At 37.9% G+C, this 16,702-nt stretch overlaps 2 protein-coding genes across 3 annotated transcripts in view; both read left to right on the forward strand.

Annotated features, from left to right (window-relative positions):
- Positions 1–4,237, forward strand: part of OAS3 (2'-5'-oligoadenylate synthetase 3) — a 45,959-nt gene extending 41,722 nt beyond the window's left edge. Inside the window, 4 exon segments of the mRNA XM_031948572.1 lie at positions 1,236–1,411; positions 2,178–2,416; positions 2,955–3,102; positions 3,503–4,237. Coding sequence (XP_031804432.1) covers positions 1,236–1,411; positions 2,178–2,416; positions 2,955–3,102; positions 3,503–3,514 — 575 coding nt within the window. The 3' untranslated portion in view covers positions 3,515–4,237.
- A 4,366-nt stretch (positions 4,238–8,603) lies between these two features.
- The window catches only part of LOC105749342 (2'-5'-oligoadenylate synthase 2), a 33,768-nt gene continuing 25,669 nt past the window's right edge, over positions 8,604–16,702 (forward strand). Inside the window, exons 1-2 of one of the 2 annotated variants that reach the window (XM_031948631.1) lie at positions 8,604–9,022; positions 15,869–16,100. In XM_031948631.1, the coding sequence (XP_031804491.1) occupies positions 8,834–9,022; positions 15,869–16,100 (421 nt within the window). In that variant the 5' untranslated portion in view covers positions 8,604–8,833. The remainder of the gene's footprint in view (positions 9,023–15,868; positions 16,101–16,702) is intronic. The other variant, XM_031948630.1, reaches the window with a different exon arrangement.

Here is a 16,702-nt window from a genome sequence, read left to right on the forward strand (position 1 = left end):
ATATCCTTTGATCCAGGACACCAGCCTCCTTGCTGTTCCTTGAACATGACACTTCATCTCTCTGCTCCAGGCATTTTTACCTGGTAAGTTCTCCCTCTTCACTTCTGCTTCCTGTAAGTTTCTACTAAAATCTCATCTTTTACAGGAAGTTTCCCCACACTCCCTTAATTCCACTGCTTTGTTTCCATTTTCTGTTTATCCTGTCTATAGCTTGCTTTGTATATATTTGTTTGCTTATTATCTCCCTCATTAGACTGATCTCCTTGAGTGTTGGGACTATCCTTTACCTGTTTTTGTAGCCCCAGTGGTTAGTACAGTACTTGGTACACAGTAAGTGTTTAATAAATGCTTTTGCCTTACTGACCAATATCTATATCCAGGTTTGTCCTCAGTATGTCCCCTTCCAGCTCTGACATTCCATGTTCTAAGTACTCTACCAGGTCTGATATTCTATATTACAATGTTCTTTCTACATGTGACATTCCCCATTCTAAAGTTTAGTGGAAGGGAAAGCAGGAACAGGAATCAAATGGCTTCTTCTCAGAAGCAGGAAGCAGCTGTGGTCCAACTTCCAGATTACACCCAACCAGTTCTGGATGTTATATATCTGTTCTTCCTCAGTCACAACCACGCACAGAATCATAAGAACTCTAATTCACCAAGTAACTTACCCAGTTACTGGTCCAGTCTCTCCAATAGTATTGTCAATTCTGAAAGGGGAGGGGAGGGTGAAGAGGTAGAAAGTAATTTCTAGTTACACTGAGATCACCCCTCCTCTCTTTGATGCCCTCTGCTATGAGTGCAGAGTTCTGCCTTCTCAAGGCTCTATGATGCTCTAAACTGTCCTTGATGTACTGATGAATGACCTTAGAACCCAGATAGGGAAGATAATCTAAAACAACACATACTCAACTCACTAAATGGTGAGGCCTAAAGTTTTCAAGATGAGATACATCTTCAATTTTGTTTTTGTATCATCCAAGAGTTTCCATAAAAACCCAAACCTAGGGGCAGCTAGATGGCTCAGTGGATAGAGCATTATCCCTGAAGTCAGAAGGACCTGAGTTCAAATCTGCCCTCAGACACTTAACACTTTGCTGGCTGTGGGACCCTGGGCAAGTCACTTAATCCCCATTGCCTCAGGAAAACAAAACCAAACCCACACCTACATCTTATGCAGAGGTGAACTTAATGCACTGGTAAATGTGGTATGTTTCCTTTCTCCCTTATTTTAGGCCAACTAAGCTCAGGCACAAAGCCCAAGCCCCAGGTGTACATTGATCTCATTGACAGCTACAATAATGGAGGTGAATTCTCCTCCTGCTTCACGGAACTGCAGCGGGATTTTGTTATCTCTCGTCCTACCAAGCTGAAGAGTCTGATCCGCCTGGTAAAGCACTGGTACAAACAGGTAAAGCCCCTGCATTCTTCAGGGCTGAGTCTCCAAAGGGTCTCCCTTGAGTGTGTTCCAAGTTCTCTGCCAACTGGGACTCCCTATAGTACATGTTTACTTCCAGTTATGAAGTTCCATGTTCTAAAAATCTTTCCATATCCAAAATTCCATGTTCTGAAACCCCTCTCAGCTCTGAAATTCCCTATTCTAAGAATCTTCCTGACTATGACCTTTTCTGTTCTGAGACCCCTTCCAGCTCTGACATTCCATGTTCTAAGTACTCTACCAGGTCTGATATTCTATATTACAATGTTCTTTCTACATGTGACATTCCCCATTCTAAAGTTTAGTGGAAGGGAAAGCAGGAACAGGAATCAAATGGCTTCTTCTCAGAAGCAGGAAGCAGCTGTGGTCCAACTTCCAGATTACACCCAACCAGTTCTGGATGTTATATATCTGTTCTTCCTCAATCACAACCACGCACAGAATCATAAGAACTCTAATTCACCAAAACCTTGGCCCATCATCATGTCCTACTCCTCTATTTTGTAGAATTGGAAACCAGGGTTCCACAAAGATGCATGTTTTGCCCAAGGCCGTATAAATAACAGATAATAGAATCAGCATTTAGATCCAGGCTTTCTGACTCCAAATCCCATGCTCTTTGCAACCAGCTGCTCTACCAACACTATAAACCAAGCCCAATTCCTCTTGCGGGATGGAGGGGAAAGTTGAGAAGGCAGTGACTTTTTTGCCCATTGCCTTTTCTGTTTTCTTCCACTAGTGTGTGAGAGTTCCCAAAGGGAGAGGAGCACTCCCTCCACAGTATGCACTAGAACTCTTGACCATTTATGCCTGGGAACAAGGGGATGGAACAGCACAGTTCAATATGGCTGAAGGTTTCAGGACAGTCCTGGAACTGGTCCAGAATTACAAGAATCTTTGTATCCACTGGAAGGTCAACTATGACCATGAGAATGAGATCATCAAGAATTTCCTAACTCAGCAACTCCGGAAACCCAGGTTCTGATCCTTTTTTTTCCCTCCCCTTCTTGTATGGTGTTCACTCCCATTATTCATCCCTCAAATCAACACTAGAAGCAACTTGTGTTAAGTGCTGGATCTTTAAGGGAAGGAAAAAGAGAACAAGAATTTATTAATCCCTACTCTGTACCAGGCAGGGTGCTAATTGCTTTACAAATACCATCTGTTTTTTATTCTCATGACAAATATAAGTATCCCCTTCCTCCAATTCTCTTCTATGTGTTTCTGACTAGACAAAATTTTGAGTTCTTTAGCACCCAAGGACAAGGGGTAAGGATACAGCTTTCTATTTGTGAGGTAGTAGAGGAAGGGACCAGAGAGCTGTGTTAGAAATCTCAGGATCACATACTTGGGGTTTAATGGGACCTTCAAGGCCCTCTGGTCTAACTCCTTGATTTTCTAAATGAGGAAACTAAGTGGGGTAAGGAATTAGTCTGACATAGGAAATGGGTGTGGACAATTCATACATGTAGAGTTAGCTAAAACTAAGAAAGAATCTCTTGAATGGAACCCATAGGCCAATCATCCTGGATCCTGCCGACCCAACTGGGAATCTGGGCCATGGCACCCGCTGGGACCTATTGGCAAAAGAAGCTGCTAACTATGCAAATTCTGTATGCTGTGCTAACACATCTGGGGACTTTGTCCAGCCCTGGGCATTGAAGGTGAGAAAAATCTGTAGTGGCTAAGAATTAAGGGAGGGGTTTGGAATCTTCTCAGGTCATGTGATGGCAGCTCTGGCAAGGAAGTAAAAACCCAGAAAATGTCCAGAGTTGAACAAATCATAAAAGAGGAAGAGAAAAGGATATACCTTTTGAATCTAGATAATCCTTCCTTATCCACAAATGATAATGTAAACCAGGACCAAGTATCAGAACTGAGTCCTGTTGGTTTCCATTCACAGTCGCCTGTGGTCACTTGATGGTACCTTCTGTGTTTTAGTTTTTCCAACAGTCCAATAGGAAATCTATTTGCTTTTCAGTATTTCCCACAGAGGTTTAGGGTGCAATGATACTTGTGTAAACTGATGTCAGTACCAAAGAGATGACCTTTATGTCCCCCTAGGTCTCTTCATGAATCTGGAATATCCTGCCTCTGAACCCTAAACTCATCATCATATGAACTGCCTGGCTATCATCTCTTTTGCAGAGCTGGGATGCAAGATTATCTACCGGATGTGTGTGCATTGGCTTCCTTGAGGGATTCCCTCCTATATATAAAACCCCAGCTCTACTCACCTCTCCATTTCCCCCATGGATTGTTTTATCTATGTATTATTCTCTCTGAGCTCTAGTGTCAATCCTTTCCCCATTCTCTCACCCTTCAAAGGTGGTCCTTACTAATGCTCAACTATTTTCTTCTCTACGTTGTCTTCTTCAAAGAGTTCTTCCCATAGTATCAGTTATCATCTTTGCAGATGACACCAAACTACCCAGCTCCAGCCCTGCTCTCTATCCTGAACTTTACTTGGGTGACCCATTGATACCTCAAATTCAGCATGCTCAAAGCTGAATCACAAGATGACAGACTTGCAGGCACAAAGATCTGGGTTCGAATCCTTCCTCTATCATTTTCATTAGCTACATAATTATGGGCAAGTCATTTCATTTCTCAGAGAGTACATTTCCTTATCCATAAAGTGGAGACACAATTATATTCATAGCATCTATCTTGAGCAGCTAAGTGGTACTGTGGATAGAGTACATTTAGGGTCTGGATTCAGGAAGATCTACATTAAAATCTAGCCTCAGACTCTAGTTATGTGACCCTGGGCAAGTCACTTAACCCTGTTTGCCTTAGTTTCCTCTTCTATAAAATGAGGTGGAAAAGGAAAGGGCAAACCCTTTCATTGCCCTTTCCTTCTCCAGCTCAATTTGCCCAAGTATCTTTGCCAAAAACACCCCAAACATGCTCATGGAGAGTTGAACAGAGTGAAGGATCTGAACAATCAAAAGCATCGATCTCATAGGGTTGTTGTGAAGTTTAAATGAGATCAAGTCTGTAAAGGGCTTTGCCCACCTTGAAAAGTTATATTAATGTCACAGAATGTTCGGGACAAGAGGAGCCTTAGAAAACAGAATATCACAAGAGAGGAAAGGACCCACATGTGTAAAAATATTTGTGGCAGTCCTTGTTGTAGTGGCAAGGAACTGGAAATTGAATGGATGGGGAATGGCTGAATAAGTTCTGGTATATGAATGTAATGAAATATTGTTCTATAAGAAATGATGAGCAGGCTGATTTCAGAAAAGCCTGGACTTCGATGAACTGATGCTGAGTGAAGAGAGCGGAAGCAAGAGAACATTGTACCCAGCAACAACAAGATTATGTGATGATCAATTATGATAGACTTATACAGTGAGCCAAGACAATTCCAACAGATTTGGGATAGAAAATGTCATCCACATCCAGAGAGAAATGTGGATCGAAGGACACTATTTTCACCTTTTTTTGTTTGATTTTTTACACGTTTTTCTCTATTGTTCTGATTTTTCTTTTACAACATGATTAAAATGGAAATATGTTTAAAATGATTGTACATGTATAACCTATATCAGATTGTTTGTTGTCTTTGGGATAGGAAATGGAAGGGAGGGAGGGAGAAAAAGAATTTGAAATGTAAAATCTTACCAAAAAAAAACCAAACCATTGAAAACTACCTTTACAAGTAATTGTCATTGGGCAGCTAGATGATGCAGTGGATAGAGCAGTGGTCAGGAAATCATAAATTCAAATCCTGCCTCACACACTTAATATTTATTAGCTATGTGACCCTGGGCAAGTCTCTTAACCCTAATTGCCTCTCAAAAACAAAACAACAAAAACTAAACAAAATATATGTAATTGGAAAAATAAAATACTATTGAAAATTTAAAAATAAAGTGAAAAATAAAAAGAATGTAGAATGTCAAAAGGAGAAGGGAATTTGCAAAATAAATAAATTTTGTTGATATGCTTTGCTTTTACATTGATTAGAATTTTCTCCTTTTATCCTTTCCTTTGTCCTCCCAAAGGGCCCTTACCTATAACAAAATTAAAGGGAGGGAAAGAAAAAAAGAAAAAGGGGAAAAGAGAGGGAGGAAGGAAGGGAAAAAGAAAGAGAAAGGGAGGAGGGAGAGAGAGAAGTATGTTAAGTTCTTTGGAATTAATCTTTTATTATATATTAAATTTTCTATTGAGTTTGTGTTTGAAAGAAAAGTTCTGAAAATCTGCAAGTTCATTGAATGTCCATTTTTCATTTAATATTATGAATAATTTTGCCGGAGATATTTTCACTATAGGCTGAGGTTTTTGATTGCCAGTATATATGATTCCAGGACCTGGGGTCTTTTATTGTGGCTGCTGATCAATCTTGTACAATTCTAATTGTAGCTCTAGCATATTTGAATTGTTTTTTTTTCTTGTTTCTTGCAAAATTTTCTCTTTGATCTAGGGGTTTTGATATTTGACAATAATATTTCTATGTGTTTTCACAAAGGATCTCTTTGCAATGATAATTGGTGGAAGTTTTTTCTATTTCTACTTTCCCTTCATGTTCTATCACTCCAGTACAATTTTCTTGGATTATTTCTTGCATTATTGTGTCAAGGTTCTTTTTTTTTTGGTCACAGCTTTCAGGTAGTCAATTATTCTTAAATTTTCTCTTCTTGATATGTTCTCCAGATCTGTTGCTTTTCTTAAAAAATGTTTTACAGTCTGTTCTATTTTGTTTTGTTATTTCTTAGTCTCTCATAGCTTCACTGATTTCCCTTTGCCCAATTCTAGTTTTCAAAGAATTATTTTCATCTTTAAGACTCCGTATCTCCTTTTCTAGTTAGTTAACTTTTTTTCATAGCCTTTTTGTTTTTCTTGGATGGGTGTTATTTTTTTCTTTAGTTTCTCTTCAATGTTTCTCATTTGATTTTAGAATTCTTTTTTGAGTTCTATAAATTCTCTCTGGGCAGGGGGCCATTTCACATTACTCTTTGGTATAGAAGAAGCTTTTTTAACTAAAGTGTCCTCCTCTGAAGACGAACCCCAATCTTCCATATTCCCACAGTAATTTTCTATGGTTGGTTCTTCTTTGCCCATTCATTTAAAAAAAGATAAGTATTAGTGTAAACTCCTCTAATTGTGGAGTGGGAGAAGGGTGCCTGTAGCTTAACTTCAGTTCCCTCCTCTGCCCTGGAATCCCAAACTACAAGCTCCACCTTCCTGCAAGTGACCAGAGCCTGCAGCATCCCTATCCCACTGATTGGGTACTCAGAGGGTGTGCTGGAACTTGAGGGGACCACACTTGAAATTTCTGCAGAGCTAGCCTAGAGGTGTTTGCACTTCACACTGCTTAATCCCTAGCCTGGAAGGTTTTCTTTGGATCTTCCCCTGTGGTCCCAGGAGGACCACAGTTCTGCTCCAAGTCTAGTTTTAATCAGTCTATGCTTGCCCTGAGATGCAAATTTATTCTGTTTGTTGCTGAAATCTCAGTGCTTGAAATTTACTAACCTATTCCACCACCTTCCCAGAATCCTCCCCTAAAGCATACTATTTCACCTTTTTTTCTTTTATTGTTTTCCTTTCTCATGATTTTTCCCTTTTGTTCTTATTTCTCTTTCCCAACATGCTTCATATGGAACTGTGTTAAAAATGAATGTACATATATACCTATATCAAATTGCTTGCTAATGTGGTGGGGGAAATAAGGAGAGGACGGAGATGAAAATTTTGGAACTCAAAATCTTACAAAAATGAATATTAAATTGGAAAATTATAAATTTAATAATTGGAAAATAATATTATTTTTAAAAAAAGATTTGTCCTATTTGGCCCCAGAGGAAAGAAACAGAAGTGATGAGTAGACGTCCCAATGTCAAGAAAAAACTTTCTAATGATTAATACAATCCTAAAGTGGAATGATTCCCTGGCCTTGGAAGTCTTCAAACAGACATTGCAGAATGAATAGAAGTTCCTCTCTAAGTCTCAAATTCTGGGATTCTGTGACGAATCCCTCTATGTTAAACTTGCATAAAAACAGCAGATACCTTTTCAAACATTTTTCTTCCTATATTAAGCTTTATTTAATGATCAGAAAGCAGCAACATGATACCATAATGTTTATTTAGCTTGAAGTCAGGAAGATTCATCCAGACTTCAAATCTGGCATCGGTCACTTTCTCTCTGTGTGACCCTGAGCAAGTCAGTTAACCCTGTTTACCTTAGTTTTCTCATCTGTATGCATTGGTGAAGGGAATGGCAAACCAATGCAGTATTTCTTCCAAGAAAATCCCAAATAAGGTCACAAAGAGTTGGGCATGACTGCAAGGACTGAATAACACCTGAGGGGCCAGTTGCCAAGATTTTAGTTTCTTTGGATGTTAAGCTTCAAGTCAACTGTTCTTTTTCATCTACACCAAGAAGCTTCTTAATTTTTCTTTGCTTTCTGTCATCAGAGTGGAATCATCTGCATATTTGAGATTGCTAATGTTTCTCCTAGTTACCTTAATTTCAGTTTTTGGCTTGTCCAGCCTGGCATTTTGCATGATGTAATCTGTATAAAAGTTAAATAAATAACGACGACTTTATGGGCTATCTTCTTATCCTAAGGATCTTCTAGCAAAAACTGGACAATGCATTACCAGAGTGTTGCAGAGGGAACCATGTCTGTAGCTACAGTTTAGAAAAAAAATAGAGGATCTCTGAGGTTCCTTTCCTTTCTGAGTTTCTGTGATTTTTGTAAACATCCCATTCTTGGGCTTCCTGGGCTGAGAACTCTTTATACTATACTGGGACATCTCTCAGGGAAACTCCACAACTGATTAGGGAGCAAGGATACACACCTTCAGAGGAAATAGAATAAAAATTCAGATCTTTCCTGTATAAAATTAAAAAGTTAGATTTTAAATTTATCACTTAAAATCCCTCCTAGCTCTGACATTCTAATTTCTAAGGTCTCTCTCAGCTCCAATATTTCCTGTTCTATGGCCCCTTCCAGCCCTGACATCCCCTATTCTGTGACTCCTCCCAGCCCTGACACACTATGCTACCGATTCTGTCTTTAATAGCATCATTTTTGTTTTGTTTTTGTTTTGTTTTGTTTTGTTTTACTGAGGCAATTGGGGTTAAGTGACTTGCTCAGGATCACACAGCTAGGAAGAACAGCATTATTTTTAAAGGAAGTTAAAAAGCATCCAGATAGAAACTGAAATCTGAGCTGAGACTAGAGAAAGCTTTCAGAAGAAACCAATCTAATTGGAGGCAGAGAAGCCAGGGGTGGGGTTTCTGGTGAAGAAACAGCTGCTATTCAGAATCGAAACTTAAAAACTAGTTTCTCTTTTTAAGCTGAATAAATACCTGCCAGAGGAATCATCTACAAGCTAGCTTAATTGTAAAGTTAATACACTGAATGAAGAAGAAGGAATAATGTCAAGATATTTTTGGAGTTGGTTCTCTAACCTTTACTCGGAGCCTGCTGAGAATCTAGATAAATTCATTCAGAATAACTTGCAACCCCCCAAAAAGGAACTGGAGAAAATTGATGAGAGAATTAACACTATCTGTGAGTTCTTGGAGAAACAGCAGTCACCGAGTCAAGTGAAGGGTATAGTTCTGGTAAGTCCTGGAAGGGAGAGGGGAAAAGAAGGGGGAAAGGGGAAAAAAAGGAAGAAGAGAAGAAAAAGTGGGAGGGGAGGGAGAGGGAAAGAAGGAGATAGGGGAGAAAATATGAGAGAAAACGTACAAATAAATATATACAAAATAAAAATAAGTTAATTTGGGATGGGGATTTGGAGTAGTGGAGGTCCTCAAAGATCCTCACCTCTGGGGAGCAGAAAAGAGCTATCCACTCTGATGACAAATAATGAAGAAGAAAGGAATATGCTGCAAAAGGTGGGATTTAATCTAGGTTTTGAAGACAGGGATTATCAGAGGTGGAGGTAAGGAAGGAAGGTGTACCAGGCATAAGCACAGCCTGTGCAAAGGCACAAAGTTGGGGGACTAAATGTCATCTTTAAGGTACAGCAAGAAAGTCAGTTTGACTAGACTATAAAGTGCTTGGAGGAGAATGATGTATAACCCTCTGAAAATGTAGATTAAAACCAAGTTATAAAGAGCTTTAAATGCTAGAATTTGTACTTGATCCTTGAGCTAATAGGGAACCACTGAAGTTTATTGAACAAGAAATGATATGACAATAAGACCTATGCTTAAGAAATGTTTCTTTGGAAGTTGGGGAGAATGGTTTGGAAGGGATTGAAGCCTGAGTTATGAAGATATTTAGAAGACTCCAGTAACAATCCAGAGGAGAGGCAAGGAGGGAGGGTCACATGGGAGCCACAAAGTTGAAAAAAAAATTAAATCTATATTAAATTACAAAAAGCTTTCGGTTGGCTTCTAATTTTTCCCCACCTCAATCCATCCTCCATTCATCTTTGAAGCCCTTTTCAGGACTGCTTTCCACCTCTGGTGTCCTCTTGCTAACTCTCACCTGGGGCTCCAAGAAATTGGAGCTTGTACGTGGCCATATCCCAGTAAAACATTTCAGCAGATCAGCTAAACCGGGATCTCGTTGGTGAGTTAGGGGGTGTCTATCCTAAGGAGTGAAGATTTCCCAAGGTGGAATGGGTGAATGAAAGCACTTTCTTTCAAAAGCCAAGAAGGTGGCTGAAGCAGGTATTGGGGAGCACATAGATCTTGGTTACTGATGAAAGATATCAAGTTCATCCACTGCATCTTAAATCGTCACCAGTTATCTTGACTCTGTCTTACTTTTAGATAGTGATGACTCTGTAAGGACTTCATGCAACTCTGTCTCCCTCATTTAAATCCAATTTAAGCATGAATTAAAAGATGTCCCTATAACATTTGATCATTTCCACCTTTCTCAAAATCCTGAGGCGACAAGAAAGTGATGTAGTGACAGATGCAGATACATAGGGAGCTGTAGTCACCACTTTGCACACAGGCATCCCAGGCTATAGGGTGGTTTTCTCAATGGAGGCAGCAGTGGGATTCGACAGCCCCTTGGGTATCTGAGCAGCCTTTAAGACTCCTCTCCTGGTATCAGTAAGGAGCTAGGAAAGATGCCCTAAAAATTGTGTGCTTACAAATTCCCTGGCTTGATAATTTCAAATATCCCATCCTGCAGTAGAAACACATGCTACACACACACACACACACACACACACACATACACATACTTTTCTACAAAGACAATTCCACTCACCATCAGCACATGAAAGGTGTGCATACTTTGGGCAACATAAAATCCAATAATCTGAAGCTCTTGTGAGAGAACTAAGCAAGTATCACATCCAGATAGCAGTCCTGAATAAAACAAGCCCACTTTACTGAAATCAGAGCAGGATACGCCCTTTCCTGGAGTGAAGGGGAACACCGTGAAGGTGATACTGGTTTTGCAATCAAAACTAATCTAGTCAACAAACTTGTATGTCTAAGGAGTGAATGAAATGTGTGTCAATGACTCATGACAATGTGATTGCAGGAAAATGTGTTTCTGCCATGACAAATCTTGATGAGGTCAAAGAAAAAAATTATGAAAACCTTGAGATCCTAATCATCAATGTTCCAAAAGAGAACAAGCTAATAATTCTGAGCGACTTTAATGCTAGAGTAGCTCAGACTACCAGACATGACAGGGAGTCCTTGGAAGGAAACAGCAACAGCAAGGATCACTTTCTACTGAAAACTTGTACATCTCATGATCTTTTAATCACCAACACTGTCTTCTGTTTACCTAAATGCAAAGGGTGGGTGCTTATTACCATTCTTAGAGTTCTAGAATACACCTTAGGGAATTGGTTTCTGGCATTTTAATTCTTTTTCCCCCTTTGGCAAAAGATAGATTTATTTAGTGGAAGACATTACAGACAAAATGAAGGGAAACAATAGACACCAGGAATAGTAAGTATGAAATAGAGTTGGGACAGCATAAAGTTAGACTAACCAGAGTTAGCCAGAATAAAGAAAAAGGCATTATTAAAGGGAAGGCACTTAGTCTTGAATAGAATTTAGCTTAATATTTTAATTCATGAGCCTCCACCAGAGTGCCTTTTTCCCCCTGAGGCAATTGGGGTTAAATCACTTCCCTAGGATCACACAGCTAGGAAGTATTAAATATCTAAAATCACATTGGAACTCGGGTCCTCTTGACTTCAGAGCCAGCACTCTATCCACTGTGCCATCTAGCGGCCCCTTAGAGTTCTTCTTACTGATAGTCAGCCAGTAGCTGCAAATAAAACAATTGGTAGAATTGTCATTTTTATTTTAGCTCAGTCTACCCATGAGCAATTGATATTTTTCAAATTGTTTAGATCTGACTTTGTGTGAAAAGTATTTTGTAATTGTGTTCATGTAGTTTCTAGCTTTGTCTTGGCAGATATACTCTCAAATATTTTATATTGTCTGCAATTATTTTATATGGGATTTCTTTGTCTATTTCTTGCTGTTGGGCTTTATTGGCAACAGAAACACTGATGATATATGTATGTTTATTTTATATCCTGCAACTTTGCTAAGTTGTTAATGGCTTCAAGTACTTTTTAGTTGATTCTCTAAGTACACCATGATATTATCTGCAAAGAGTGATACTGTTGTTTTCTCATTGCTTATTCTGATTCCTTCAGTTTCTTTTTCTTCTATTTTTGCTAATGCTAACATTTCTAGTATTATATTGAATAATAATGATGATAATAGGCATCCTTGTTTTATCCCTGATCTTATAAATTATTATTCCTATTATATAATACTTGCTGATGATAATTTTTATATACATGCTGATTATCATTTCAAGGAAAACCCCATTTATCCCTATGCTCTCTAGTATTATTCATGGGAATGGGTGCACTATTTAGTCAAAAACTTTTTCTGCATCTTTTCAGATAATCATGATTTCTGTTAGTTTTGGTTATTGATATGGCCAATTATGCTGAGTTTTCCATACTGAACCAGCCCTATATTCCTTGTATAAATTCCACCTGGTCATAGTGTGTTATCCTAGTAATAATTGCTACAATCTGCTAATATTTTACTTAAAATTTTTACATCATATTCATTAGGGAAATTAGTCTATAATTTTCTTTCTCTGTTTTGGCTCTTCCTGGTTTGGGCATTAGCACTATAATTGTGTCGAAAAAGGAATTTGTCAGGATTTCACCTATTTTTTCTAAATAGTTTATATAATATTGGCACTGATTATTCTTAAGTATTTGATAGAATTACAAATCTATATGCTAATGAAGATTTTTCCTTAGGGAGTTCAGTGATGGCTTGTTCAATTTTTTTTTTTCTAAAATGGGATTATTTAAGTATTTTATTTTCTCTTTAGTACCCGGGAAATTTATATTTTTGTAAATATCTATCCATTGCACTTAGATGTTGGATTTATTGCCATACAATTGGGCAAAATATCACCTAATTATTGCTTTAATTCTCTCTTCATTGGTAGTAAATTCATCCTTTTCAGTTTTGATAATGATAATTTGGGTTTCTTTGTTTTTTTCTAATCAAATTAATCAAACATTTATCTTTTCCCTCTACAAAACTAATCCTTAGCTTTACTAGTTCAATAGTTTTCTTACTTTCAATTTTATTAATCTCTCCTTTGATTAAAAAAATTAAATTGATACTTTATTGGGAATTTTTAATTTCTTCTTTTTCTAGCTTTTGTTTTTTGCATGCCCAATTAATTGATCTTCTCTTTCTTTATTGTTTTCATATAAGCATTTAAAGATACAAAGTTTTTCCTAAGAACTGCTTTGGCTGCATCCCATAAATTTTGGTATATTGTCTCATTATTGTTACTCTCTTGGATGGAATTATTGAATGTTTCTACAATTTGTTGTTTGACTTATTCATTCTTTAGTATTAGATTATTTCATTTCCAACTAATGTTTGATCTATTTTTCCATGGCCATTTGTTACACATAATTTCTATTACATAATAATCAGAAAATGATGCATTTAATGTTTCTGCCTTTCTGTATTTGATTGTGAGATTTTTATGCCCTCATGTAGGATCAATTTTTGTATAGGTCCCATGTACAGCTGAAGAAATGGGTATATTCCTTTCTATCCTCATTCAATTTTCTCCAGAGATATATCATATCTAACTTGTCTAAAATTCTATTTACCTCCTTAATTTCTCTCTTATTTATTTTGTGATTAGATTTATCTAGTTCTGAAAGTGGGAAGTTGAGGTGCCCCAGTAATATAGTTTTGCTGTTTATTTCTTCCTGTAACTCATTTAACTTCTTCTCTAGGAATCTGAGTACTGTACCACTTGGTGCATATATGTTTAATATTGATATTACTTCATTGTTAGCAAGATGTAGTTTCCTTCCTTATCTTTTTTATACAATTATTTTTATTGGTATATTTTAATTTATTATTATTAATTTTTTTGCTAAGGCAATTGGGGTCAAATGACTTGCTGGAGGTCACACAGCTAGGAAGTTTTAAGTGTCTGAGGCCAGATTTGAACTCAGGTCCTCCTGACTTCAGGGTGGGAGCTCTATCCACCATGCTACCTAGCTGCCCCTCTTCCTTATCATTTAAATTAGATATATTTCTGCTTTTGGTTCATCTGAGATCAGGATTGTTACCCTTACTTTTTTTTTTATTTCAGTTGAAGTATAATATATTCAGCTCCAACTTTTATCTTTATTCTGTGTGAACCTCTCTGCTTCAAATGTGTTTCTTGTAAGCAAGCTATTATGAAATGCTGGCCTTTAATACCCTCTACTATTTACTTTCATTTTGTGGGAGAGTTCAACCCATTCACATTTTCAGTTATGATTACAAACTGTGTATTTTCTTTCATCTAATTTTTCCTTCTCTTCTCTCCTTTTACCCTGTTACTCCTCAGCAGTTTTTGCTTCTGACCCCCCCCTTAATCCACCCTTTCTTCTATTGGGCCCCCCCTTTTTTTCCCCTTTGGTGTTTTTATACCTTCCTCCCTTCTATGTATACTGCAACCCAGTGACACTGACCTCTTTGTTCCTCTTATGAGACAATCTACCTTCCAGCTCCAAGCATTTCCTCCCTCTCTGGACATCTCTTTAACCTTTTGGACTTATTATACATAAAAGAGTCTTGAATCCTGCTTCCTCTGAATACATAGCTTCTACAGATCTAACTGATCTAATTGTCTCCTAGCCTTTCCCACATAAGCCCCATCACTTCTTCTGGATGACTGAAATCATCTTCTATGTGATGTTTCCTTCATCAATCTCTCTCTTTTTCTTTGTGCCATATTCTTCACAAGACTGACAAAAGAGTATAAGATCTATGTTGATTCACTCCACTCCTCTCCTCCAAAACCTTCATTGGCTCCTTCTTTTCCTCCAGGAAAAAGCTCCAGATTCTTCAGTTTTGCATTTAGTGAACTTTAGGCTCGGGTTCCAGATTTAATTCCAGATTCATTCTCTACTGGTTCCCTTCACATGTATGATCCAGACATACTCTTGCCTAGATTCTGTATGACAGCTTCCACTTCTATGCACACAGACCTGAGATCAACAGTACCTTTTAGAGCACCCATCTTCCTTGGGGTGGCTAGATGGCTTGATGGGTATAAGGCTGGGCATGGAGTCAAGAAGACCTGTATTTGACTCTGGCATTAGACACTTACTAGCTGTGTGAACTGTGCAAGTCACTTTTCCTTGTTGTCTCAGTTCCCTCATCTGTAAAATGAGCTGGAGAAGAAAATGGCAAACCACTCCAGTGTCTGTCAAGAAACCCCAAATGAATTAATGGAAGAGTTGGACATGGATGAAAAACAACTAAATAACAATGTCCTTCAGGGCTCCACCTAGCTGCCACCTCTTATCACAGCCTTCTCCAATTAAATTGGATTTTAGCTGTTATCTCTCTCTTCAAGTTACCTTAATTCAATTTGCTTCTACACAGCCTCCTAAGTGGTATGGTATTATGATGGAGAGTCCTTGGATCTGGAGTCAAGAAGACCCGAGTTTAAATCTAGCCTTAGACACTTACCAACTATGGGGCTATATAACTTAGCCTTAGTTTCAGATAAAACAAGGAAATAACAGCAGAGTTCTTATAAAGATTAAATGAGATATTTATAAAGGGCTCAGATACACTATAGATATTTAATACATGCTTATTTTCTTTCCCAACCCCAATATGTTGAATAGAGTGTAAGCTCTTTGAGATCGTTTAGTGTTTGTCTTTGAATCCCTCAGAGTCTAAAAATCTAAGAACCTTTAGTGACATGAACTGTTATTATTTGTTTTCTAGGACAATCAAAGGGAGTTGGGACTCTAGGGCAAGACTACAAACTCTGGTGTGGAACAACCCAAAGACAGCTGGGATAGCTGGTCATTCTTGCCTGGAGGTTCCTCTCATAGGCTGTGTCATGAGTGATGGACAGGGAGGGAGGGATATTTCTGGAGTCAAAAGTCTTCTCTTCCATTGTAGGGTGGATCCTATGGCAGAAACACTGTTCTCAAAGGCCACTCCGACGGCACCATTGTCATCTTCTTCAGTGAACCTTTTGCAGAGGCCGATATGAAGCAGACATTTATAAGGGACTTTAATCTCATAAAAATAATGGGGAAGTTCAAGACAGTAAATGAAAAACTCCAGCTGGAGTTGACAGAGTCTGAGCTAACCATTACCTTTGACATCATTCCTATCTTCAGTACTTTGGGTAAATCCTCCCCGGAGAGGTACCAAGTCAGTAGGTGATATAGGGCATTGACAATAAGAGGGGGACTGAAAGAGTAAAGATGGATCTTTGGTGGAGGATGCCCAAGAAAATCAAGGATCATTCTCCCCATTTTACAGATCAGGAAACTAAAGTTGAGAGGAGTAAAATCACACATTGAGCTATTTGTCAAAACAGTATTAGAACCTTTTTTGTTTCTTATAAGAAAATTTTACACTTATATTTATTATATAAAATGTAATTTTAAGATACGACTACTCAATTTTTAAACCATTTCAATGCAAAGTAACTAAAAGTACCCTAGTGAGTCAATCAGTAAACATTTATTAAGTGCCTACTATGTACCTGGCTAGAGAGGCAAAAGATGATCCCTGCTCACAATTAAGTAGGAGAGACAATAAGCAAACAATGATTTTCAAAAAAAAAAAAAAAACAACTATATTTAGAATAAATAAAAATAATTAACAAAGACCCTAGAATTAAAAGGAGTTGGGAAAGGCTTCTTGTAGAACAGGGCTTCTTAAACTTTTCTTACTTGGGCCCCTTTTTGTCTGAGAAATTTTTACATGACCCCAAGTATATAA

Source organism: Sarcophilus harrisii, chromosome 1 (assembly GCF_902635505.1).
Source record: "Sarcophilus harrisii chromosome 1, mSarHar1.11, whole genome shotgun sequence".
In the NCBI taxonomy this organism is placed as follows: Eukaryota; Metazoa; Chordata; class Mammalia; order Dasyuromorphia; family Dasyuridae; genus Sarcophilus; species Sarcophilus harrisii.